The sequence below is a fragment of the Gorilla gorilla genome, chromosome 1, assembly GCF_029281585.2.
Source record: "Gorilla gorilla gorilla isolate KB3781 chromosome 1, NHGRI_mGorGor1-v2.1_pri, whole genome shotgun sequence".
NCBI lineage: Eukaryota > Metazoa > Chordata > Mammalia > Primates > Hominidae > Gorilla > Gorilla gorilla.
This window is the reverse complement of record NC_073224.2, coordinates 194,230,350-194,256,413: the sequence shown is the minus strand read 5'-3', so window position 1 is coordinate 194,256,413 and position 26,064 is coordinate 194,230,350. Positions and strand designations below refer to the sequence as shown.

Genomic DNA, 26,064 nt, shown 5'->3' with positions numbered 1-26,064 from the left:
TTTTTTTAAAGAATCATTTAAAAGCATCTCTAAAAATCTCTTCTTAAGATGAGCTTCACTTCCAATGCAAATATTAATTTTTAAGTTAGAATAGCAAATTCTGGACCTAGATGGCTCTGTCACACACTAGCTGTGTGACTTTGAATAAGTTATTTCACCCCTTTTTGTCCCAAATACCTAATGTGGAGACTCTTGAATTGTTGATTAAATGAATGAATGTATATAAAGTGTTAAGAGTAATGCCTGGATGTTGTTCCCTGCAAAAAGAAAAAAGAATAGTGCCTAGCCTACAGTGAGTATACCATAAGTGCAAATAATAAAATGCCTAATAGTTGGAGGGTAGAAAATAGGGAAAAAAACTCAGTTTTGAGAAATTTTCAGATTGAATATGCTGAGACAACTATTCATTAGTAACCAAAACCAGGAAATAAGAACACTGAAAACCCATGATACTTGGCTCAATTTTATAACAGAATAAATATACAAGTAGGAAAAAAAAAAAGGCAGGAAAGAAACTACCTGGAAAAGTTAATACTGAATTGGGCACCAAAGCAAACCAAACGCTCCACGTTACTTAGCATCTCAAATGAGAGTAAATAACCCATAAAGTTATTCTATGTTGCACAACAGAGAAATTGCAAGAAAATGATACAGATGAGAACCACTGAACAAACCAGAAAATAAAAATCCCCAAATACACAGAATCACCTAACAAATTTAGTCTTCTCAGTCTTCTCTACCTCCAAATCAAACCTCAATCTAAGCCTCTATATCCAACTACCAATTTACAAGGAATCAAGAAAATCTGGAATGTGGGAAACTGCAGGACAAATGACCTGGTTTCTTCAACAAAGTACAAGGAAAAAAACTGAGGAGAAATATGCAAATTAAGGCATTTAAAATGGCAGCCAATTGCAGTTTGTGGGACCTAGATCCTGATTCAAATAAATTACAAAGGTCAACAGAAAAGCAGTATCTAAGAAAGAAAAACACCACTCCGTGTGCAACTCATCTGTGCAGATTTCACTGAATTTCATTGGATTGGTGTGTTAAAGGATGTTCATTAAAGACAACTTCTCTAATAATCATGAAGTTCTTACCGTCAGACATTATTTTAAGAATTATACAAATATTATTTATTACAACAACTCTAGGAGAAGGTACTATTATTGTCCCCATTTAACAGATGAAGAAACAGGCAAACAGTCTCATTTAAGTAATTCACTCAAAGTCACGAAGCTGTAAGCAGCAAAGCTGAGATTCGAACCCAAATGGTCTGGCTACAAAGCCAACCACTGATTACCATACTATGCCATTTCTCTGTGTGCTATGGTGGAAATTATGCTTTGGAATCACAGAAAGCAGCCCAAATCTCCATCTCTATGTTACCGAAATTACTTAACTTCTTGGAACCTCTGTATACTCTCTTGTAGAAGGGTTAATATCTACTTCTTTAAATAGTAAGGAATAATAAGATTACATAATTGACTCTATTACAGCATCTGCGTTTATGAAGCCCACAATGGTTCCTATTGCCCTTCCTGCCATACGTGGTAAGACGAATTAAAAAGTAGAAAAATTTACAAACAGCACAAAAACTGGAAAAGCTCTACTTTCAAACTAACTAAACAGCCCCAAAACCAACTTTTCTATATACTTATAAACTTTAAAGATAGCAATAATTCAGACAATAACTTTTTTATATACCAAACTTTTAAACTTAAGCAGAAACAGAGTTTGCAAGCTCAATTTAAAGTATAGCTAAACTTAACCAAATGAGATTTTTCTGGGGGAAAAAACTTACTCCACACAAATAGACCTACTGCTCAGAAAAGGGTACTAAAACTTTGTTCATTCTGGTGATTCTCTAGCCTGACCTCTGGTTAACAAAAGGCAAAGCGGTTTTTATCTTAGAAAAGGAAGGTGAACTTAATGAGTTTGTTAAAATCAACTCCTTTAAGAGTAAATGCTTTTTATGTTATCCTCCAACTATTAAGTATTATCTGTTAAACCGTAAAGTTCTTTGTTTTATGGTCATCTAGATACTCCCAATCCCTAGTTTCTTAACAAAAATAAATGATTGAGCTGTTTTAGCTGAAAAATGATTCAGCTAACAGATCAATTATTTGCCTTAGTAAAGAAAAATAATAGGCTCTTTTAAATGTTTGCCTAGCACGTTTGAAATCACCTATAAAAATTCAATTTACATAACATTAGAAATATATCTACCTCAGTTAAAGTATACCTGTGGACAAAAGTTCAGTTCCTCTTACTGAACTATTTTCCAAGTTTGATTATAGGCTGTTTGAGGCAGATTTCAGTGGGAAATAGGAAACACTGAGTCTGATTTAGAAGTAACTTGGGCAATTAGGTCTCTAACAGCACAACCACGTATTAAATTCCAGACAACAGCAACTACAGCCACTTATGAGGTGGTATGTTATTTTTCCCCTCATCTATCTGAACAATCATAAATACACCAAAATTTGCCTTTCCCATTAGTTTTTTTTTTAGTTGGAATCCTTTAAAATTTTGTCTGCCCTTCATCTTTTTAGACCAACAGTCTTACTTTCATGTTTAAAGGCAGTGACCATAACAGTCAAGTTAAACACAACAACTTAGATTGCCTAAATTTGAATATAGGCTTTTTTTTTTTTTTTTTTTTTTTTTTTTTTTTTTTGAGAGGGAGTCTCGCTCTGTCCCCAGGTTGGAGCGCAGATCTCGGCTCACTGGAAGCTCTGCCTTCCGGATTCATGCCATTCTCCAGCCTCAGCCTCCAGAGTAGCTGCGACTACAGGCGCCTACCACCACGCCCAGCTATTTTTTGTATTTTTAGTAGAGACGGGGTTTCACAGTGTTAGCCAAGATGGTCTCCATCTCCTGACCTCGTGATCCACCCGCCTCGGCCTCCCAAAGTGCTGGGATTACAGGCGTGAGCCACCGCGCCCGGCCTGAATATAGACTGTTACCTACCAGCTGGATGAGTCCCTGGACTCCTTTTCCTCAACTACAAAATAGGGTATAAAACACTATCTACTTAGACCTGGCGCTGTGGCTCACGCCTGTAATCCCAACACTTTGGGAGGCTAAAGTGAGCAGATTGCTTGAGTCCCTGACTTCAAGACCAGCTTGGGCAATATGATGAACCCTCCCCCTCCTAATAAAATACAAAAAAAAAAAAAAATTAGCTGGGTGAGGTGGCACGCACCTGTCGTCCCAGCTACTAGGGAGGTTGAGGTGGGAGGACTGCTTAAGCCTGAGAGGTGGAGGCTGCAGTGAGCTGAAATCACGCCACCGCACTCCAATCTGGGTGACAGAGACCCCGTATCAAAAACAAAACAAAACAAATAAACCAGTATACTTATAAAAGTAAACAACAAGCCGGGCGGGGGTGGTGGCTCATGACTGTAATCCCAGCACTTTGGGAGGCCAAGGCAGGCGGATCACCTGAGGTCAGGAGTTCAAGACCAGCCTGGCCAACATGGTGAAACCCATCTCTACTAAAAATACAAAAAATTAGCCAGGCGTAGTGGTGAGCCCCTGTAATACCAGCTACTCAGGAGGCTGAGACAGGTGAATCGCTTGAACCCAGGAGGCGGAGGTTGCAGTAAACAGAAATCAAGCCACCGCACTCCAGCCGGGGCGACAAGAGTGAAACTCCATCTCAAAAAAAAAAAAAAAAAAAGAAAAAGAAAAAGAAAAGAAAAGAAGGAAAAAAAAGTAAGTAACAAATACAAAGCACTTTAAACAGCAGTCAGTCCCTGGCACATCAGTTATAACCATAAAATAAAGATATGCAATCTTCTTAAGTATGATTCACGATTGTGTCTTATCTTTAACTCAAAATTAAAAATGAATTACAAGCAGAAATATGCACCAGATTTCTTATCATTCTAAATTTAAATGGTTGAATGTGCCCTCCTCAGCTAAGCATTTTAACAGCCACTGATGAGCAATCTAGTAAATTGAATTCGCTCAAAATAAAGAGGTTTCCCCAAGAGTTCCCCCCACACCACAAATCAAGAGCTCTGATAAGACACCAACCAAAATCAACTGAATGTTTATATTAACATGTACAAACCACTGAGTACCCCCCAAAAAAATCAAGATCTCACTCCAGTTTAGTAGTTAACAGTGACAAAACACAAAGCAACTAGCTTGTAATTTCTATTAAAAACTTTAAATATTTTTCCTGTAAAACCACCAAAATAATTTAACAACAACAAAAAAAATCCTAGGGGTATTAACAAAAACCAACTTTTGTATTTGAAAAAACGTCAAAAGGTACATTGAAAACTGACTCCCTAGGAAAGATGAGTTTATTTTACTATTAATTTCAAAGTTCTCATTCACAATTAGCATTTCACTCTTTTATCTTTTAAATAGATACAGGCTTCAGCACCTTTCCAAATATTGAAATTTATTGGTTTTGGTTTCCAATCTATGACTTTTTGTTTAAACTTCTGGATCTATCGATTAAAAAAAAAAAGCAAACAAAAAGTCTCTTGTTCAAAAGGGCACGACAATCAGGTACTCCATACCTAAAGTATGTTTTCACTTGTTAAAATGTCTTACACTATTCTAGTAAATATCTCAAACTTAATAGCACCCTAATTTCCTTTCAAATATTGGATATAAAAGACCTTAGAAAAGATCAGCAGTCTACTAAATTACAAATATAAGTCTAATGAGGAGTGACTACCAATCACTTTACTTTTGGATAAGATTTACACAAGAACATGACTTACTACTAAACTAAAACATGAACCACTATTATTAACTCTGTATTTTTCTGGTAAGCAATAAATGTCAATGTTAAAAATATTTCAACAAATATGACAAGCCAACTTCAGAGCACGAAGTTGTCAGATAAAATTGACACCACAGCACAATTTCAAAACTATAAGCAACTATTAAACACACACACCACCGCACCGCACCCATTCTTATGTAAACTTTTGGAATAGTCAACTTTGTGAGCCTCACCTTTGTTTTCACCCAGCATAAGGAGAGTTAAAGGTGAGACACCAACTGCAAAAAACCAAAATATCAAAAGATTCAGTTAATGTCCCCACAGGGGAAAGGACTAAAATCTTTAAACGTTAATGTACTTAAGTAATCGAAGGGCAGGGCACTTCCCCAAGCTACAGCCATTTTAGATTCAGACTGTCTTTCGAATTTCACGGGCTGGGGAGAACTAGATTTAAAACAAGAGAAAAAAAATAACACTTAAAACATTTCAGGATCGACCAGCTTTCCCTGCCCCTTCAAGGAAAGGAGGTTGGTAGATATCGGATAGACTCAATCTAAGCGAAAACACCTCGCTACCACAGAGAACCGGAAAGCTGGGGGTTAAAACTTTTTTCCCCTCAGATATCCAACATTTGACTTACACTTTTTCCTCCTTAGGTTTTCCTTTGAAGGAAAACAAAAGCCCTTAGCTCTCATTTCAAGAAGGAAAGAAAAAAACCCGTAAGCCAAGTCACTCAACCAGCACCAAGCCGGATCGCCTGGAGAGGAGCCAAAGAGCCGCAGGTGAGCGTTCCGACCCGACGACCGAAGTTAAAGTAGGAGCGCTTTCGCGGAGCCCCGGCGACGCTCGCGTGCAAAGCTCCACGCACGGGGGAGGCGGGGGTGCCGCATCCGAACCACTTGACCCGTGGGCTCCGCTCGCCCCTCTCGGGTCGGACCTACACCCAACTACCTGTGTGAGAGCTTCTTTCAACTAGTTTTAACAGCCGGTTGGTTAGGCACCGGGCGGAGCCCCGCGCCAGAACGACTCCAAGATCTCCTACTGCCCCGTTTCCCAAACTCCCACTCACCGGGCAGCGGCGGAGCTATGGCCAGGGACTAGACGCTGCGTCTGAGGACGCGTCCCCAGCTTGTCGACCCGGCAGAGGCGGCTAGTCCACAACCATAACAAAGCTCTTCCCAAAATGGCTGCCCGGCCCACAAGGTCCAGGAGGGGCAGAGCGGGTGGAGGAGGAGGAGCGACCAGCAGCACGGCCCTCCCCTCCCCCGTCCGACCCCGCCTTACACACGCCCACCTGAAGAAGCGCATGCGCAAGGGACCTGCTCCGGCGACCCTGCCGGACGCCAGTTCCCTACGCTGCCAACGTTCGGCCTCCAGAACGGCGGTTATGCCCTGCCCCGCCCCCGGCTCCCTTCCTCGCCGCTTGAGGCGGCGCGTGGTCGCCTCTGCCCCCTACAGAATTGAATCCTCTGCCTTTCCTCGTGCCGCCTGAGGCACGGACAAGCCTAGTTTAGTACGCCCCTTCTAACCCCCCTGCCCACTTCCAGGGCCTGGGCGCATATGAATGAGTGGGTGGGTATGCATATGTGTATCCCTTTTTTCTTCACCCTCCCACAGCCCGCCCCTGGGCCAGTGCGCGTCCCGAAACTACCTCTACAAGGACTTGCAAACCGGTTTCGGAGGAACGTGTGTTTTCCGGCCCTTTCCCACCTTCCGCTCCTTACTTCACGTGTGCGCGTCGTTGAGACTCCAGTCCCCAGCGGGCCACACGGCCTGGCCCCGGAGGCTGCGCGGCTGCGTCGGCCGCGCTACCCGCTGGGAGTAGTAGTTCCCCTGGAGCTCAGGCGTCACTCCCCCGCCCCAGCGAAGGGCGGGATTCCGGCGAGAGCCTGCGCTTGTGACAGTGCCGTTTCTCCTACCTGAAGTCTCATTGGGTATCGCACTACTGGAAGGGGCGGCGCTGCCATGACAGAGAAGGCAATAAAACTGAAGGCCTAGCTCGACTAAAAGCGCTTACTATTAAGGAAGACTTCGCTGTGGCTCCATCCGGCACGGAAAGCTAAACCGTGTAATGGCTGGCAACCAGGAAGCTAGACTACCTAGAATCCGGAGGATTGGAGGGACTGGCAGGCGTGGGCCCCTGAGATCTCCTATTACATGTCTTCAGCTTTATCCATAGACACGGAAGGACACTAAAATTGCCTGGTGCCATTTCCTGTGAAACAAGTCTAGATAAGAGAAGGGACTTGCCCAAGGTCACATAGCCGAGAAATAAAGCCGAGGGCAGTAGGAGAAATGATCTGACTTTCCGAACCACCCCCAAGCCTAGGGCCCTTATCACAACACCTTTCATGGAAGTGAAAATCCTGCTCTTGTGCTCTTTAACCCTTAATGAAGTTTATAGGTCCTAGCAAAGAAAATGGATGTAAGAACTGGGCTTTTTTCCCCCTCTAAATGATAGTAAAGGGTCCTAATGCAGAGTGAGATGTGTCCCCATAGGCCTTATAAACCCTGTTTTGCAAAGTAAAACATAAGTTCCACAGATGGCAAGCAATTCAGGTCACACTGGGCCTAAAATCCTGTCTCTTACCTTCCTTCACCACCATAATTCTGAGATTGTTTCAGTACTTGCACTCTACTTTCCCGAACTCTGTGGGCAGATTCTGCTGCCTGGGAGCCCTGGAATAGAACTTCAAGGACCGTTCAACATCTGGATTCAACTAGAAATTAAGAATGGCCCCCAAACAGAAAGCCGGGCCTAGGAACCAGTTAGCGCAGGTCAAGTCCCTACCCGGACTCATTTTTTTTCAGCCCTCAGGAAGTAGGGGCCTCTCTGAGTCCACTTGCCGGAAGTGCCTTTCCAGTGGACCTGGGTTGTTGCGGTTGTTTTCCTTCTCTACGTGCAACGCTGGCAAGTCTCAAAGTCGCCACAGGTGCAGGTTGGGATGGAAGGCACCAAGGGTTGGTAGTAAATTTGCGACGCTGGGATGGGAGGGCACCAAGGGTTGGTAGTAAATTGGAGACGCGGGCACTCTCGGGCAGGGTTTCCCGAAGACACTGGCGTCTAAACCCCGCCTTCCTTTCTCAGAGGTCAGTTTGAAGCTGGCAGTTTGCAGTCTTCCCACCAGGGCAATGGGAATATTGAGCTTTTTCATTTATATTAGGAGGATTAAGCTTTGAGTCTCAGTCCTTAATCCCGCATCACCTGCCGTCCCTGGACTTTTTAGGTTATCACTTTTTAATACCCACTAGTTGGAAAGCACGTGCCACAGAGGAAAGGGAGTTTCCAAAGATGGGGGGATGGTTGAGATTTTAAATGGAGTGGTCTGGAAAGTCCTTACGAAGAAAGTGATTTTGAACAAAAGTGATGGGTACGCTCTGCGGGCATTTTGGTCTGGGGCTCAGGTGGGTGGGTGTGGGTGTGATCTAAATTCTACTCGGAGGCCCAGGATTACTTACCTCCCTACTTGCTTCCTTAAGTATAGCATGAAGACATTAACTGGTATACAGGATTTCTTGACCCAGCCCTAAGATCTGTGATCAATAAATTAGTTCAATCGATTTTTTTTTTTTTTTTTTTGAGACGGAGCTTCGCACTGTCGCGTGGGCTGGAGTGCAATGGCGCGATCTCGGCTCACTGCAACCTCCGCCTCCCAGGTTCAAGCAATTCTCCTGCCTCAGCCTCCCCAGTAGCTGGGATTACAGGCGCCTGCCACCACGCCCAGCTAATTTTTTGTATTTTTAGTAGAGACCGGGGGGAGGTTCACTACGTTGGCCAGGCTGGTCTCGAACTCCTGACCTCGTGATCCACCCACCTTGGCCTCCCAAACTGCTGGGCTTACAGGAGCGAGTCACTGCGCCCTGCCCAATCGATTTTTTAAAATTAAGCAGCAACTGTAGGTTTTTTTAGACATCCCATTCTCTTGGTTAAGAATGAAATTGTCAGATCTAGATCCATATTATCATTCACCTGTTTTTACTGGCTGCTTACATTAGAGTTTTTAATCAGTCCCTCCTGTGTAAAGTGCTTTGTGTCAGGGACGGTTCTCAGCTATTTACATGTAGTAACTTATTAAGTGTTACATCAGGCTAAGTGGCACACACCTGTAATCCCAGCACTTTGGGAGGCCGAGGCAGGTGGATTGTTTGAGCTCAGGAGTTCAAAACCAGCCTGAGCAATATGGCAAAACCCCTTCTATACAAAAAATACAAAAACTGGGGCCAGGCACGGTGCCTAATGCCTGTAATCCCAGCACTTTGGGAGGCCGAAGCAGGCGGATCACGAGGTCAGGAGATCGAGACCATCCGAACATGGTGAAACTCCGTCTCTCCTAAAAATACAAAAAATGAGCTGGGTGTGGTGGCATATGCCTGTAGTCCCAGCTACTCAGGAGGCTGAGGCAGGAGAATGGCATGAACCTGGGAGGTGAAGCTTGCAGTGAGCTGAGATGGCACCACTGCACTCCACCCTGGGCGACAGAGCAAGACTCCGTCTCAAAAAATTGGCTGGGCATGGTGGCGTGGCCTGTAGTCCCAGCTCCTTAGAGGGCTGAGGTGGTAAGATCCCTCGATCCTGGGAGGTCAAGGCTGCAGACAGCGGAGATCACGCCACTGCACTCCAGATTGGGTGACAGAGCGAGACCCTGTATCCAAAAAAAAAAAAAAAAGTTACATCAACCCTATGAATTAGTACCCATATTTCAAAGGTGAATGAACTGCACCATAACAAGATTAAATAATTTGTTCAAAGACACACAGCTAATAAGTAGTGGAGCCAGGATTCCAACCAAGTTTGACACCAAAGTCTGCATTCCAACAGGCTATTCTCTCTCAGTACTAAGTTAATGAGGTTATTTTGAGCATTAAATGAGTTAATGCTCACCGGGCGCGGTGGCTCATGCCTGTAATCCCAACACTTTGGGAGGCCTAGGCAGTTGGATCACCTGAGGTCAGGAGTTCAGGACCAGCCTGGCCAACATGGCAAAACCCCATCTCTCCTGAAAATACAAAAATTGGCCAGACATGGTGGCAGGAGCCTGTAATCCCAGCTACTTGGGAGGCTGAGGCACAAGAATCGCTTGAACCCGGTAGGCAGATGATGCAGTGAGCCAAGATCGCGCCACTGCACTCCAGCCTGGGCGACACAGCAAGACTCTTGTCTCAAAACAAACAAACAAATTAAAAAACCTAAATTATATTGGTTGGTACTATCGTTATTTTGAGTTGTGAACTCTTAAGCCCCAAAATAGGAGGAAAAAAGGAAACAGAAGCTATGACCTTCCAGTTTGGTTTTGTTTTTTTTTTAAATTTCACAAAAACACCACTTAGAAGACCCTTCATTTTAAAGATGAGAAAACCGGTACTCGAGCAATTTGCCCAGTGTCACACAGCTAGGAAATGGTGGAAGTATCTGTAAAATCTCTATGTGCATTACTCTTTCTATTACACTAGACAGCCAAAGCTAAAAGAACAGTTCAGGTACTAAAAGGATCTATTTTGTTACTGTGTTACCGACAGTTTGAAAACATTAATGATTCTTTTCAAAGGAAAGTGTTATATTCATGAATTACTACTATTTAAAAATTAATGTATAAAATGAGGAAAATTAAGTGACACCTTGTGTTATACACAGAAACATGCCCCTGATTCAGTGCCTCTGCTTAGCTGTAACACGTTAATCAGAACTGCCTGGCATCTTCCTGAACAAGACTTTCAATAGGGGCCAGTATGCTTCGCTTCATCCAGAAGTTTTCTCAAGCATCTTCAAAGGTTGGTTTGTTCAGCAGATATTTGAGCACTATTTGCCAAATATTCCTTGGGCTAGGTCAGTAGCAGTGAAAAAGACAAAAATCCTTACCCTCGTGTATTCAGGTGATGGAGGGAAGAGTTAAGTAAAATACAAGTAAGTAAAATGTTTATTATATCAGGCTGGGTGCAGTGGCTCACGCCTGTAGTCCCAGCAATTTGGCAGGCCGAGGTGGGTGGGATCACTTGAGCTCAAGGAGTTCAAGACCAGTCTGGGCACATGGCAAAACCCCATCTATACAAAAAATTAGCTGGGCATGGGGTCACACGCCTATAGCCCCAGCTACCTGGGAGGCTGAGGGAGGAGGATCGCTTTAGCCCAGGAGGTTGAGGCTGCAGTGAGCTGAGATCATGCCACTGCACTGCAGCCTGGGTGACACAGCAAGACAATGTTTAAAAAAAAAAAAAAAAAAAAAAAATTGGCTAGGTGCCGTGGCTTACGGCTGAAATCCCAGCACTTTGGGAATTTAGGCAGGTGGATCACTTGAGGTCAGGAGTTCAGTACCTGCCTGGCCAACATGGTAAAACCTTTGTCTCCACTGAAAAATACAAAAATTAGCTCAGCATGGTGGTAGGCGCCTGTAGTCCCAGCTACCTGGGGGGCTGAGGCAGAAGAATCACTTGAACCCAGGAAGCAAAGGTTGCAGTGAGCCGAGATTATGCCACTGCACTCTGGCTTGGGTGACAGAGGAATACTTCATCTCAAAAAGTAAAAATTTAAAAAAATAAGGCCAGGCACGGTCACTCACTCCTGTAATCCCAAAACTTTGGGATGCCAAGGCGGGCAGATCACTTGAGGTCAGGAGTTCGAGACCAGCCTGGACAACATGGTGAAACCCTGTCTCTACTAAAAATACAAAAATTAGCCGGGCATGGTGGCGGACGCCTGTAATCCCAGCTACTCGGGAGGCTGAGGCAGAGAATCGCTTGAACCTGGGAGGCAGAGGTTGCAGTGAGCAGAGATTGTACCACTGCACTCCAGCCTGGGTGATAGAGCAAAACTCAGTCTCAAAAAGATAAAAATAAAAATTAATACATCAAGTGGTAAATGCTGTGGAGAACTATAAAGCAGGGAAGGGCAATAGGTAGTGTCAAGATGTAGGATTGGACTTATAAATGGCAGGGGATCAGAAATAGGTAACTGAGGGAAGAGCAGTAAATATGGAAACAGGGAAATGGTTCCAAGATGGAACCATTCCTAGCATGTTTGAGTAATCACTGAGATTCTTCAATAACTTCAATTTTTTCTTTAATGCAACACTTTTTAGTTGAAGTCTGGTCACTAAAACACAGAATCAGCAGGAAAGGGTTATTACTTTGCCCGTGTACAATGAAAGGCCCTGGGGATTTTAAGGCAAGGAAAAAAATACGGTCCTGGCTCTCAAGTCTACTGAGACAAAGACAAGTAAACACACAATTTTAATTCACTGTGAGAAGAATTATGATGGAAGTGTGCACAGGGTACTTACTATAGGAGCATTAAATCAGACCGTAGAAGGGTAAAGGAAAGCTTTAAGTTGAATGTTGAATGTTGAGGTAAGTTTCCTAGATAGGAAAGTAGTAAGAGCTAGAATTCTAGGCAGAGCATACACAAAGGTGTGGAACTGTGAAAAGTATGTGGTGTTTATAAAACTAAGTTGGAAGGTAGATTTATTTTCTCCATATAAAAACAGCATTCCCACGGTAATTAGTGCTGCTGCTTTTGCTATTTATCAATAAAAGAGGCAGTTTAGAAGGCCAAATTCTGAAGATCTAGTCTTTACCTGCTCCTCTTTCAGATATTTTTCTCATGGAATAAGATTAAGTGGTAGGTTGAAATAGATCACTAGTTTGTGTTCAGTGGTTTCTTCTGTACATTGTATAGCCATTTAATACTCTTACCAGCAATAATATCACTTCAGAGTTATTAGTTCATCCTTTCTGTATAATTTGATGTGGTAATGGAAAGCAGATCTTTTTTGTTTGCTCCTTTCAAACAATCCCAATTATTTCATACTGGGATTGACTAAAATCTGATGACACATATATATATTTTTAATTTTGTCTTTTGGTTCTATTTTCTTTGTAGATACTGAAGTACTCTTTCCCAGTGGGACTAAGAACCAGCAGAACAGATATACTTTCTCTCAAGATGTCTCTCCAGCAGAACTTTTCCCCATGTCCAAGGCCTTGGCTTTCCTCATCATTTCCAGCGTATATGAGCAAGACACAGTGCTATCATACATCCCCCTGCAGCTTTAAAAAGAAGCAGAAGCAAGCACTTCTAGCCAGGCCCCCAAGCACCATCACTTACCTAACTGACAGCCCAAAGCCAGCATTATATGTAACTCTGGCAGGACTAATCCCCTTCATTGCTCCACCACTGGTCATGCTGATGACAAAAACTTATATTCCCATATTAGCTTTTACTCAGATGGCTTATGGAGCCAGTTTCCTATCTTTCTTGGGTGGGATCAGATGGGGTTTTGCTCTACCAGAAGGTAGTCCAGCCAAACCAGACTACCTTAATTTAGCTAGCAGTACAGCTCCTCTTTTCTTTTCATGGTTTGCCTTCCTTATTTCTGAAAGACTTAGTGAAGCCATAGTCACAGTAATAATGGGTATGGGAGTAGCATTCCACCTTGAACTTTTCCTCTTACCACATTTTCCCAACTGGTTTAAAGCCCTGAGGATAGTAGTCACTTTATTGGCCACTTTTTCATTTATAATCACTTTAGTAGTTAAAAGTAGTTTTCCAGAAAAAGGACATAAGAGACCTGGTCAAGTATAAAAAATACAAAAGTCTGGGAAGTGAGGAGCACCTCTGCCCGGCCGCCACCCCGTCTGGGAAGTGAGGAGCGCCTCTGCCTGCCCGCCGCCCCCTCTGGGAAGTGAGGAGCACCTCTGCCTGGCCGCCGCCCCGTCTGGGAAGTGAGGAGCGCCTCTGCCTGCCTGCCGCCCCCTCTGGGAAGTGAGGAGCACCTCTGCCTGATCGCCTGACCATCTGGGAAGTGTGAGGAGCGCCTCTGCCTGGCCGCTGTGCAACCTTCCAAGTGTGAAGTGACAGCCTTGTGTGTGATCTTTTCTGTCTTCCCCAAGTTTGCATTTTCGACATTAAAGTTTACTTTTTAGTTAAAAGTTTTAAAAATATATATATATAAATACACTGTAGATAACATTTGTATGCCAGCTACACGTTTTTCTACTTCTGTTTGGCTTTTTTTCCCCACACCAATGGTAATTTATTCTTCACAGATTGTTCTTCATTTCTAGAAATTGTTATTTCATGGTAATTACTTGAGCAAAAGCTTGAAAATCCCTGACAAGTACTTTTCATCTCATAGTATATTAGTTTTCACTCAGTCATTTTATGAATAATATAGTTATCCACTTAAACATTTCAATATTTTAACCATCTTGAAAATTAAAGATTAAAAATCCCCTTTGTTAGAGTCTTGTGATCATTGAAAAGAATGCACATATTCTCCCACTTCAAGCGGAAAACCTCGTATCTGTGAGTATCTGAAAAGAAAAGGTAGTTCCATTGAGTTTTCACAGGAGTTACCACTGGGAAAGGCATGTCCAAGCTTATTTCACATGGTATAACCCAATTATATGAGCTAAAAGGATCTATGGTTCTAAAGTCAGTAGGGAGCAGTGTCATGAGGGAAAGCCACGTTCAAAGGTAAGTCGGACATGTTTTCCAGTTTTTAGTAGGATATTTGCCATGGTACAGATAACAACTTGTCCCTTACCACCAAACACATAATAGCTGGTCAAAATGATTATTTTCAAAGGAAACTATTTAAAATAAAGCCACTAGTACATATAAATTAGGAAAGAAAAGTCAAGCTGGAGCCATCTTGATACTCTAATGAGCAGGCCTATCTAGTTCTACATCTTTTTTTTTTGAGATGGAGTTTCATTCTGTTGCCTAGGCTGGAGTGCAGTGGCACGATCTTGGCTCACCGCAACCTCCACCTCCCGAGTTCAAGTGATTCTCCTGCCTCAGCATCTCTAGAGTAGCTGGGATTATAGGCACGTGCCACCATGCCCAACTAATTTTTTGGTGTGTATTTTTAGTAGAGGTGGCATTTCACCATGTTGGACAGGCTGGTCTAGTTCTACATCTTTTAAATCACAGAGAAGCTTTTAGCTTTGGTGTGTTTTTGTTTTTGTTTTGTTTAAACGCAGGGTCTCACTCTGTCGCTCAGGCCGGAGTGTAGTGGTGTGGTCATGGCTCACTGCAGCCTCGACCTCCTGGGCTCAAGCAATTCTCCCACCTCTGCCTCCTGAGTAGCTGGGACTACAGTTGTGCACCACTATGCCAAGCTAATTTTTTAATTTTTTGTAGAGACAGGGTCTCCCTATGTTGCCCAGGCTGGTCTTGAACTGAGCTCAAGCAATCTTCCTGCCTAGGCTCCCAAAGTGTTACGACTGCAGGCGTGAGCCACTGCACCCAGTGCAGAAGCTTTCTTAAAACAGCAAAAGCAACACCTTAGATTTTCACTTGAAAACGTAGTCTCTAATCACTCTACTTAAGGTGGAGAAAAAAAGAATTAACAGAAAACCTAGTTTTCTGAAATTCCTAGTCTCACCAAAAAGGAAAAACATTAAAAATGGTCTAAGAATATAGGTCAGGATATAGTATAACCTGGAATTTTTTTTTTTTTTTTCAGATGGAGTTTCACTCTTGTTGCCCAGGCTGGAGTGCAATGGCGCTATCTCGGCTCACCGCAACTTCCGCCTCCCGTGTTGAAGCAATTGTCCTGCCTCAGCCTCCCGAGTACCTGGGATTACAGGCATGCGCCACCATGCCCAGCTAATTTTGTATTTTTAGTAGAGACGGGGTTTCTCCATGTTGGTCAGGCTGGTCTGAAACTCCCAACTTCAGGTGACCCACCCACCTTGGCCTCCCAAAATTCTGGGATTACAGACATGAGCCACCGTGCCCGGCCTGTATATTTTTTAGAGATGATGTTTCCACTCAGTCTCAATCTGATTCTACTCAGATTATTTTGATAAGGAAACTCACTTCTTTGTTATTAAATTGCATGAATGCTATACAAATTTAAGACTTTTCCATAATCTGAATTAAATGAATTATTTTCCAGAATAGAGGCAAATCATATTTTTAGGCTAATTGCCTAATTTTACTTAAAAATGCTATTTTTCCAGGTGAATTACAGTGTATGCTTCTTTAAGAAAACTGATTTTTAAGTACATTTGATTAAGTACATTGGCAGGATACTTAGAAGCATATCGGATTGTTAAACATTTTGGAGGTAGATCACTTTAATCATTTCTCAAAAAACAGAATTAAATGTAAAATGAAATGTGCAAGTCCTTAAAGTTAAAACAAAACCAACTAAAAAACTTGTGCAATCCTACTACAGTTTGGTAACCCAGAATGCCACTGATAAAGTAATACAAAGAAACAAAAAAACTAGATACTTTATTAGTACATTCTTTTAAAAACAATCTTGTTAGCCTGGCGAGGTGGCTCATGCCTGTAATCCCAGCACTTTGGAAGGCCAAGGCAGGCAGATCACCTGAGGTCGGGAGTTCGAGACCAGCGTGACCAAGATGGAGAAACCCCATCTCTACGAAAAATACAAAATTAGCTGGGCCTCGTGGTTCATGCCTGCAATCCCAGCTACTCAGGAGACTGAGGCGGGAGAATCACTTGAACCCGGGAGGCAAAGGTTGCGGTGAGCCAAGATCATGCTATTGCACTCCAGTCTGGGCAACAAGAGCGAAACTCCATCTCAAAACAAAAACAAAAACAAAAAACCAATCTTGTCATTACCTAGGAATAATAAGCATATTTACAGTCACCTATTTTCAGGGATCTTCAGGACCTGTTAAAACACTGACTGCCTTGACATTACATTTCTGCCACAGCTGTGCAAAGCACACCTCTTCAAAGTGTCATTTTCAGTTGCTACTAGACAATAATGAGAAATTAGTTGTAGAAGTATTTTGTAAATCTGTTTTGAATCAGAATACAGATTCTCTGTAACTAGAAATAGTAAAGGCACATGAGTTAGAGCTTAGTCTATAAATTATCTTTATTCTTTGACATCTTACAGATCTCTACACAGACATCTGTGACCCTTCAGACGTTCAGGATGCCCCAGAGAAGGGAACATAGAGCTTCCTGTCTGCATTACATAAACTTTTCCTAATAAATGCATATGGTTAAGTTATAAGGAAGGGATAGTTGTAGACTAAACCAAATATTTTTTGTTTTTTTTTTTTTTTGAGACAAAGTCTTGCTCTATGGCCCAGGCTAGAACACAGTGAGTGGTATGATCTCAGCTCACTACAACCTGGATTCAAGTGATTCTCCTGCCTCAGCCTCCTCAGCAGCTGGGATTACAGGCATGTACCACCACCTGCTGCCAATTTTTTGTATTTTTAGTAGAGACGGGGTTTCACCATGTTGGCAAGACTGGTCTTGAACTCCTGACCTCAAGTGATCTGCCCACCTCAGTCTCCCAAAGTGCTAGGATTACAGGCATAAGCCACGGTGCCCAGCCTAAACCAAATAATTTGGATATGAGTGCTACCTGATTCATTAATGCAATTAAAAGTTTTCTATCTAAATAAGTTGATGATGCTTATAGTAATATACTGAAGGACCTTAGCAAAGAAATGGGAAATCGGCAGAGCGCGGTGGCTCACACCTATAGTCCCAGCACTTTGGGAGGCCAAGGTGGGCAGATCACAAGGTCAGGAGTTCAACACCAGCCTGGCCAACATAGTGAAACTCCGTCTCTACTAAAGATACAAAAAATTAGCCGGGCATGGTGGCTCACATCTGTAATCCCAGTTACTCGGGAGGCTGAGGCGGAAGAATCGTTTGAACCAGGGAGGCAGAGGTTGCAGTGAGCTGAGATCGCACCATTGCACTCCAGTCTGAGTGACAGGGCAAGACTCCATCTAAAAAAAAAAAAAAAAAAAAGAAGAAACGGGACATCAAATCCTTAAGTCAACTAGTTAAATTTTACTGTATGCAGCCAGGCACGCTGGCCCATGCCTGTAATCCCAGCACTTTGGGAGGCCAAGGCAGGTGGATCATCTGAGGTCAGGAGTTCAAGACCAGCCTGACCAACATGGTGAAACCCCGTACAAAAAAATTAGCTAGGCATGGTGGTGGGCGCCTGTAATCCCAGCTACTTGGGAGGCTGAGGCAGGAGAATCGCTTGAATCCGGGAGGCGGAGGTTGCAGTGAGCCGAGATCACGCCTTTGCACTCCAGCCTGGGCAACAAGAGCAAAATTCCATCTCAAAAAAAAAATTTTTTTACTGTATGCCGGACCTTTAATATATATTGCTCCAACTGGCCAGTAGAAATAACTTAAAAGTAACCCCATCATACATCCAGTAAATCTCTTAGAAATGAACAGAGAACAATTCTTTAGAATGCTTCTCAGGGAGAAAATGAGAAGTTTTGAGAAGCAGTTTTGTTTGGGTCAAGGGGTACTTTCAAATTACACTTATGAGTCAGTATCTATAAAAAGTTTCAGAAGTACCTACAATTTAGCCCTCTACATCCAAGCAGTAGCTTTGCAGTATGCTCTTACTTAGGTTTGCCCAAGTACAAATAAATTTTACAAAGCTTGATAATCTAATAAAATTCCCTCTTCCTAAAGCCAAACAGATAATTTTGGTCACAACAATCTAGCAAAAAAGGAAGAAATTTTTTTTTCTTTTTGTTCTTTTTTTTGGAGACAGGTTCTCATGCTGTCACCCAGGCCGGTGTGCAGTGGCACAATCTTGGCTCACTGCAGCCTTGACCTCCTGGGCTCAAGTGATCCTGCAACCTCAGCCTCCCAAGCAGATGGGACCACAGGTACAAGCCACAACGTCCGGCTAATTTTTATATTTTTTTTGGTAGAGACGGAGTCTCGTCATGTTGCCCAGGCTAGTCTCGAACTCCTGAGTTCAAGCCATCTTCCCGTCTCACCTCGGCCTCTCAAAGTGCTGGGATTACAGGTGTGAGCCACAATGCCCAGCCTAAAAAAGGGAGAAATTTCTAGGTGCATACTGCCTGCTGGACTGTATAGCCCATTACAACATCTGGTCACTAAGAACCTCCTATTAATTCCTTACTTGCATTCTCAGGATCAAGACAAAAAATATGAGCAAGCAAAAACTTATCATCAAGCAAAAAGGTATCTATCTATTAAAATAGCTAGATATTTCCCAAACACCCCTCCTAGGATATCTGCTGCCAATAAAAAGTTTGGGGCTAGTGAAAACTCTTGGCATTAAATAAAAGTAGGAATCTATTTCATTGGCTTTCTCTGTGGCTCAAACTATGGCCATGGAAAATTATGCTCTGGATATAATTGTGAATATAGAGGTCTTTAAACGGTGTCATTGACACTATTCCTATATCACATAAAGTTTTATGTTACAATTTATACTGCACTGGAGTAGTAGCTAAAGGGACTATTTGCCAGGAAGCTTCTAGTAAATAATTTCTACAAATTTGTAAAATAGGAGTTGTCTACATTTAAACTGGAGAATTCTACAGCATAAATGGCGTTCCTATTATTAGTAAACCTGGCAAATCTGTGTGAGCTCTTTATTAATTGGGATATATTCCATATCCATTCTCACTCATATTTTTAGAAAAATCATTCTTGAGTTTATTTTTTTTCTTTAAGAGACAGGATCTCATTCTGTTGCCCAGAGTGGAGTGCAGTGGCATGATCGTAGCTTACTACAACCTCAAATTCCTGGGCTCAAGTGATCCTTCTGCCTCAGCCTTCCAAAGTGCTGGGATTATAGGCATGAGGCCACTGTGCCCAGCCTCGTTAGTCATTTATCTACCAAATACATGGAAAACTCATAGAATCAGAGGGTCTTATCACCAAATCTATGTTTGCTTTGCAAAAGGTCAGGTCCTGCATTTTCAAAATGTTCCTTGTGCTCTGTTATGCTTTATATTTCATAGCACAGCAACGCCCCCTTCACAACGACTGGTGATCATGTTACCAATTTCTGTCCATGTATCTGAATGAGGGTTATAAACTTCAACTGAGTCCAAGGTACCCGGAGCCAAAAAATCATGGCTGGAAGATCGACCTCCAGAAACATACAGAAGACCATTGACTGCCACAACACACATGCCTGCTCTAGGCACTTTCATTGAGGCAACTTCAACCCACTTTTCCTGGTTAAGAGATAAAAAAAAAAATATGTTAGCAGTGTTATGAAATGATAGTAAAGAAATCCACTGAGAAATTCGATATTCCAGTTCTTTTTACATGTTTAAATGTAAAACTATCTAGTCAGGTAAGCATACAGATTTTTTTTTCTTTTTTTTGCTTTGTTTTTTCCTTGGAGACAGGGTCTCGCTCTGTCACCCAGGCTGGAATGCACAGCACAATCTCAGCTCAATGCAGCCTCAACCTCCCAGACTCAAGAGCTCCTCTTGCCTCAGCCTCCTGAGTAGGTAGGACTACAGGTGTACACCACCACACCTAGCTAATTTTTCTATTGTAGAGATGGAATTTCACCATGTTGTCCAGGCTGGTCTTAAACTCCTAAACTGAAGTGATTGTCCCACCTCAGCCTCCCAAAGTGCTAGGATTACAGGTGTAAGCCACAGCACCCGGCCCAGAATATTTTAAAATAAACTTGAAGTGGGCATGGACAAAGTAAAGTTAGAGGAATATAATTTTTTAAAAGGTCTGATTATAAAACATGATCAGGAAATGACCTAGAATTCATACACAGGACAACATTCTAAGAAACAAAGTCTATGGAATACAAGTAGGTAATACACTCAAAAATAAGCAAATAAAAACAAAAGAACCACAAAGCTCCAAGGAGAAAGAAGCTTATAAACCAAAGGATTTTTTAAAAGCCTTTAGTATTTTAACGGGTCTTAAAAATGTCCAAGAGAATGACACAGCATGGAACACCTGACAAATTTATTTGACCATGGAATCCTTTTTACAAGGAGCATCCAGTGGAGTTAGTAATCTGCAGAACATATTTTCAAAAAGGTGGGCTAACCAGGGGTTGGGAACTATAGTCTACTTTGGTATAGCCTGAGAACAAACAATGATTTTCCCATATTAAAAGATATTTTTTAAAAAAAGACAAAGCATATATCAAAAAAGGATATTGTGTATTGCCCACAGGCCAAAAATATTTACTATCTGGCCTTTTACACAAAAAGTTTGCTAACTCCTGTTATACATTGTTCCCTGAAGAAATTTCAATGTGCTGCTATAGCCAAAATGACTAGTAGTGTCTTACTTTTTTTTTTTGTTTTTTTTTGAGACAGAGTCTCGCTCTTGTTGCCCAGGCTGGAGTGCAATGGTGTGATCTTGGCTCACTGCAACCTCTGTCTCCCAGGTTCAAGCGATTCTTCTGCCTCAGCCCCCTGAGTAGCTGGGATTACAGGAACCCGCCACCACGCCTGGCTAATTTTTAGTATTTTTGGTAGAAACAGTTTCACCGTGTTGGCCAGGCTGGTCTCGAACTCCTGACCTCAAGTGATCCACCCGCCTCGGCCTCCCAAAGTGCTGGGATTACAGGCGTGAGCCACCGCGCCCAGCGACTAGTAGTGTCTTACTTGAGGGAAAACGTCCATACTCAGAAAACAAGAAAGCTACTAAAGGTCCTAAGAAGTAATTAGGAGAGCAAAGAGCAAGTGGCCAGGTAATGGGAGAACAGATTATCAATCTTTAAATAAAGCATATGATGAACAAAGTTTTTTTAATCATAAATAGTGAAGACTGATTATTCATCAATGCTAGAAAGTAAATTTTTGAGGACAGGGACTTGAGCTTCTCATCCCAGTACCCACATAGGTACTAGGATAGTGCCATCACATTATAAACAGTTAGTGTATGTTTGCTGATGTGAACTTAAATAAGATTATGAAATACTAAACCAGGGACAATTCTTTGAAAGTGAAGGACTAGATTAAATTTGAAAACTATTTGATCATCTGAAATTACAGAGCACATCACAAAACTGACACAACTGAAAAAATACTTACATTTTAAAATATAAATACATTCTCAAGAAGATCCATTTCTGGTTAAGATAAGTTAGGATAATTTAGGTTATGTTTATAATTAGGGAGACGCTTTGCTCTCCCACAAAATGCCCCTTGACAATAACAAAGGGACCTTAGGGCTCATCCTATATTGTTCTTCTTTCATTTCTACCAGTGTATTAGAACTACAGTTTAATTTTTAAATTTTTATTACTTTATTTTTCATTTAATTGACATGTTCTCATCTAATATAATTTGCTCTTTATCCCATGTTACCTCAAAAAAAAAAAAACTCTAAGAACACTAACAAGTTTTACACTATCTTTTCTGGATTTGTAACACAAATTGTTAGCAGGTAGTCAATAACAATAAAATTTCATATGCATAAAAAACAAGGTAACACATTGTCGTTGTTGTTGTTGTTATTATTATTATCATTTGAGATGGAGTCTCACTCTGTCGCCCAGGCTGGAGTGCAGTGACGTGATCTTGGCTCACTGCAACCTCTGCCTCCTGGGTTGGGGCAATTCTCCTGCTTCAGCCTCCCAAGTAGCTAGGATTACAGGTGTGCACCACCACTCCCAGCTAATTTTTGTATTTTTAGTAGAGACAGGGTTTTACCATGTTGGCCAGGCTGGTCTTGAACTCCTGATCTCAGGTGATCCACCCACCTCAGCCTCCCAAAGTGCTGTGATTACAGGCATGAGCCACTGCACCCGACCAGTAACAATTATTGATAAGACTTAATTTGAAACTAAAATCTATTCATTTCAAAGCCATATAGAAAAATTAGCAACAGAAAGTGCCCTCAAAAAGTTCACTTTCTATATTAGATAAACTCAAATAGGATCATGGAGAAAGGAATTTGAAATGTCACCAAAGTTTAAAACTTGTCAGAAATGAGAATCAAAATCCTTATGCTTTACAACAAGACATGAAAGTCCATTCTTGCCACTTCAACATTGTACTGGAGGTTCTAGCTAGGGTAATGAGGGGAAAACAATGAAATAAAATGCATCTAGTTTTAATCCAGATTTAAGAAGAAGTAAAACAATCTTTTTTGTTTGTTTGTTTTAACGACAAGGTCTCACTCTGTGGCCCAGGCTGGAGTGCCGTGGTGCAATCATGACTTACTGCATCCTTGACCTTCCTGGGCTCAGGTGATCCTCCCACCTCAGCCTCCTGAGGAGCTGGGACTACAGGCGTGCACTACCACACGTGGCTAATTTTCACATTTTTTATAGAGACAGGGTTTTCACCATGTTGCCCAGGCTAGTCTTGAACTCCTGGGCTCAAGTGATCTACCCACCTTGGCCTCCCAAAGTGCTGGGATTACAGGTTTAAGTCACTGCACTCAGCCAACAATCTTTATTTACAGATGATAGGATCTTGTATATAGAAAATCCTAAGGAATCCACCAAAAAAAACTATTATACTATGAGTGCAGCAAGGTCGCAGGATAAATTGTATTTCTACACACGAGCAATGAACAATCTGAACATGAAATTAATAAAACAATTTATAACAGCATTAAAAGGAATAAAATACCTGCCGGGAAGGTGGCTCACGCCTGTAATCCCAGCACTTTGGGAGGCCGAGACGGGTGGATCACGAGGTCAGGAGATGGAGACCATCCTGGCTAACACGGTGAAACCCCGTCTCTACTAAAAATACAAAAAATTAGCCAGGCATGGTGGCGCGCGCCTGTAGTCCCAGCTACGCAGGAGGCTGAGGCAGGAGAATGGCGTGAACCCGGGAGGCAGAGCTTGCAGTGAGTCGAGATCGCACCACTGCACTCCAGCCTGGGCGACAGAGCGAAACTCCGTCTCAAAAAAAAAAAAAAAAAAAAAAAAAGGAATAAAATACTTCTGAATAAATTTTAACCAAAAAAGTACAAGAAACTGAAAATTATAAAACATTGTTGAAACAATCTGAAGCCCTAACTAAAAGGAAAGACATCCTCTGATGAATCAAAAGACTTAATACTGTTAAGGTGGTGATACTCTCCAAATGGATCTCAAATTCAATGGAATCTCTGTCAAAAACCCAATTGGCTTCTCTGCAGGAACTGACAAGCTGATCCTGAAATGCGTATGAAATTCAAGTTGCCCAGGAGAGCCAAACAAATTTTTAAAAGATCAAATTTCTTGAAGGACTCACACTCTCTGATTTCAAAACTTACTACAATGCTGTAATAAGAGAGTCTGGTACTGGCAAAAGGATAGAGAGACATACAGATAAATGAACAGAATAGAAAGCTCAAAAATAAACCCTCACATCTATGGTCAACTTATTTTCAACAAAGGTGCCAAGATAATTCAATGGGGGAAAGAACAGTGTTTTTAATCAGTGATGCTGGAACAACTGGATACCCAAATACAAAAGAATGAGGGTGGGTCTCTTCCTCACATCACATATAAAATTAAATCAAAATGTATCAAAGACCTAAATACAAAAATTAAAACTATAAAACTCTTAGAAATAAGCATAGTTGTAAATCCTTATGACCTTGGATTAACCAATGCTTTCTTAGTTATAACAAACGCACAAATAACAAAAGAACAAAACAAATTGGACATCAAAATTTAAACGTTATGCTTGAATACCAACAAGAAAGTGAAGAAAACACACATAATGGGGCCAGGCGCGGTGGCTCACGCCTGTAATCCCAGCACTTTGGGAGGCTGAGGTAGGTGGAACAAGGAACAAGGTCAGGAGATCAAGACCATCCTGACTAACACGGTGAAACCCCGTCTCTACTAAAAAAAAAAAAAAAAAAAAAAAAAAATGGCGTGATGGCGGGCGCCTGTAGTCCCAGCTACTCGGGAGGCTGAGGCAGGAGAACGGCGTGAACCCAGGGGGCGGAGCTTGCAGTGAGCCAAAGCCACTGCACTCCAGCCTGGGCGACAGAGCAAGACTCCCTCTCAAAAAAAAAACAAACAAACAAAAAAAAAAAAACAACACATATAATGGGAGAAAAAATTGTAAATTATATATTTGACAAAGGACTTGCACCTAGATTATAAAAAGAACTCTTCTTTTTTTTTTGAGAAGGAGTCTCGCTCTGTTGCCCAGGCTGGAGTGCAGTGGCGCGATCTCGGCTCACTGCAAGCTCCGCCTCCTGGGTTCATGCTATTCTCCTGCCTCAGCCTCCCGAGTAGCTGGGACTACAGGCGCCCGCCACCGCGACTGGCTAATTCTTTTTGTATTTTTAGTAGAGAAGGGGTTTCACCATGTTAGCCAGGATGGTCTCGATCTGACCTCGTGATCTGCCTGCCTCAGCCTCCCAAAGTGCTGGGATTATAGGCGTGAGCCACCGCGCCCAGCAGAACTCTTACAACTCAATAATAAAAAGACAATCCAATTTTAAAACAGATAAATTGAATAGATGTTTCTTCAAAGAAGATAAACAGATGACCAAAAAACAAATGAAAAGATGCTTATCAGGGAAATGCAAATCAAAATCACAATGAGATACCCATTTATACCTACTAGAACAGCTATAAAAGAAAAACTAAATAATAACAAGCATTGGATGTGGAGAAACTGGAACCCTCAGACACTGATGGTGGTTATGTAAAATGGTGTAGATACTTTAGGAAACAGTCTGGGATTCCCTAAAAAGGTTAAACACAGATGGGTGCAGTGGCTCACACCTGTAATCCCGGCACTTTGGGAAGCCCGAAGATCACCTGAGATCAGGAGTTCGAGATCAGCCTGGTCAACATGGTGAAACCCCATTTCTACTAAAAACAAAAAATTAGCCGGGCATGGTGGCACACGTCTGTAATCCTAGCTACTAGGGAGGCTGAGGAAGGATAATCATTTGAACCCTGGAGGCGGAGGTTGCAGTGAGCCAAGATCACCATTGCAGTCCAGCCTGGGCAACAAGAGCGAAACTCCATCTCAAAAAGGAAACAAAAAACAAACAAACAAACAAAAAGGTTAAACACAGTTACTATGTGACCCAGCAACTCTACTCCTAGGTATATGCCCAAGAGAAATGAAAACACATGTCTACACAAAAACTTGTACATAAAACTTCATAGTAGCATTGTTTGTAATAGCCAAAAAGTAGAAACAACCAAAATGTTTGGTCAGTGAATTATATTTCAATAAAGCTGTTAAAACCCTCCTACTTAAAAAAAAAAAAAAAGTAGAAAAAAAAACTTAACATTTTTTTTTTTTTTTGAGATGGAGTCTCGCCCAGGCTGGAGTACGGTTGGGTAATCTCAACTCATTGCAACCTCTGCCTCTCAGGTTCAAGTAATTCTTCTGAATCAGCCTCCCAAAGTAGCTGGGATTATAGGCCACCCCCATGCCCAGCTAATTTTTGTATTTTCAGTAAAGACGGGCTTTCATCATGTTGCCCAGGCCGGTCTCGAACTCCTGACCTCAAGTGATCCACCAGCTTCAGCCTCCCAAAGTGCTGGGATTACAGGTGTGAGCCACTGCACCTGGCCAAAAGTTCTGAAGGTTTTACTAACCATAAGTGACAT

The 26,064-nt window shown here is 42.1% G+C and overlaps 3 protein-coding genes across 19 annotated transcripts in view; 1 reads left to right on the top strand and 2 right to left on the bottom strand.

The window, feature by feature from the left end:
* GPBP1L1 (GC-rich promoter binding protein 1 like 1) overlaps positions 1–7,561 on the bottom strand; it is a 61,228-nt gene extending 53,667 nt beyond the window's left edge. The window contains exons 1-2 of one of the 11 annotated variants that reach the window (XM_055347693.2): positions 6,405–6,702; positions 4,987–5,031 (exon numbers count right to left, since the gene is read on the bottom strand). The gene's annotated coding sequence lies outside the window, so the exon portion shown is untranslated. Of the gene's footprint in view, positions 1–4,986; positions 5,032–5,822; positions 6,250–6,404; positions 6,711–7,343 lie in introns of those variants that run through there. The other 10 variants (XM_055347709.2, XM_055347682.2, XM_055347698.2 and 7 more) reach the window with 10 other exon arrangements.
* TMEM69 (transmembrane protein 69) lies at positions 7,472–13,980 on the top strand. Of its 5 annotated transcripts, none has more exons than XM_055347766.2 (3): positions 7,586–7,664; positions 10,386–10,522; positions 12,627–13,980. In XM_055347766.2, the coding sequence occupies exons 2-3, from the start codon at positions 10,481–10,483 to the stop codon at positions 13,326–13,328; spliced, it is 744 nt and encodes a 247-aa protein (XP_055203741.1). In that variant the 5' UTR covers positions 7,586–7,664; positions 10,386–10,480; the 3' UTR covers positions 13,329–13,980. The 5 variants fall into 5 exon arrangements, with proteins under 5 accessions (XP_055203724.1, XP_055203741.1, XP_055203733.1 ...); XM_055347758.2 differs by having other exon boundaries at positions 7,586–7,686; XM_055347762.2 differs by having other exon boundaries at positions 7,606–7,692.
* The window catches only part of IPP (intracisternal A particle-promoted polypeptide), a 58,846-nt gene continuing 45,502 nt past the window's right edge, over positions 12,721–26,064 (bottom strand). The window contains exons 9-10 of one of the 3 annotated variants that reach the window (XM_055347674.2): positions 19,603–19,723; positions 13,962–14,059 (exon numbers count right to left, since the gene is read on the bottom strand). In XM_055347674.2, coding sequence (XP_055203649.2) covers positions 13,962–14,059; positions 19,603–19,723 — 219 coding nt within the window. Of the gene's footprint in view, positions 14,060–16,590; positions 19,724–26,064 lie in introns of those variants that run through there. The other 2 variants (XM_055347666.2, XM_055347644.2) reach the window with 2 other exon arrangements.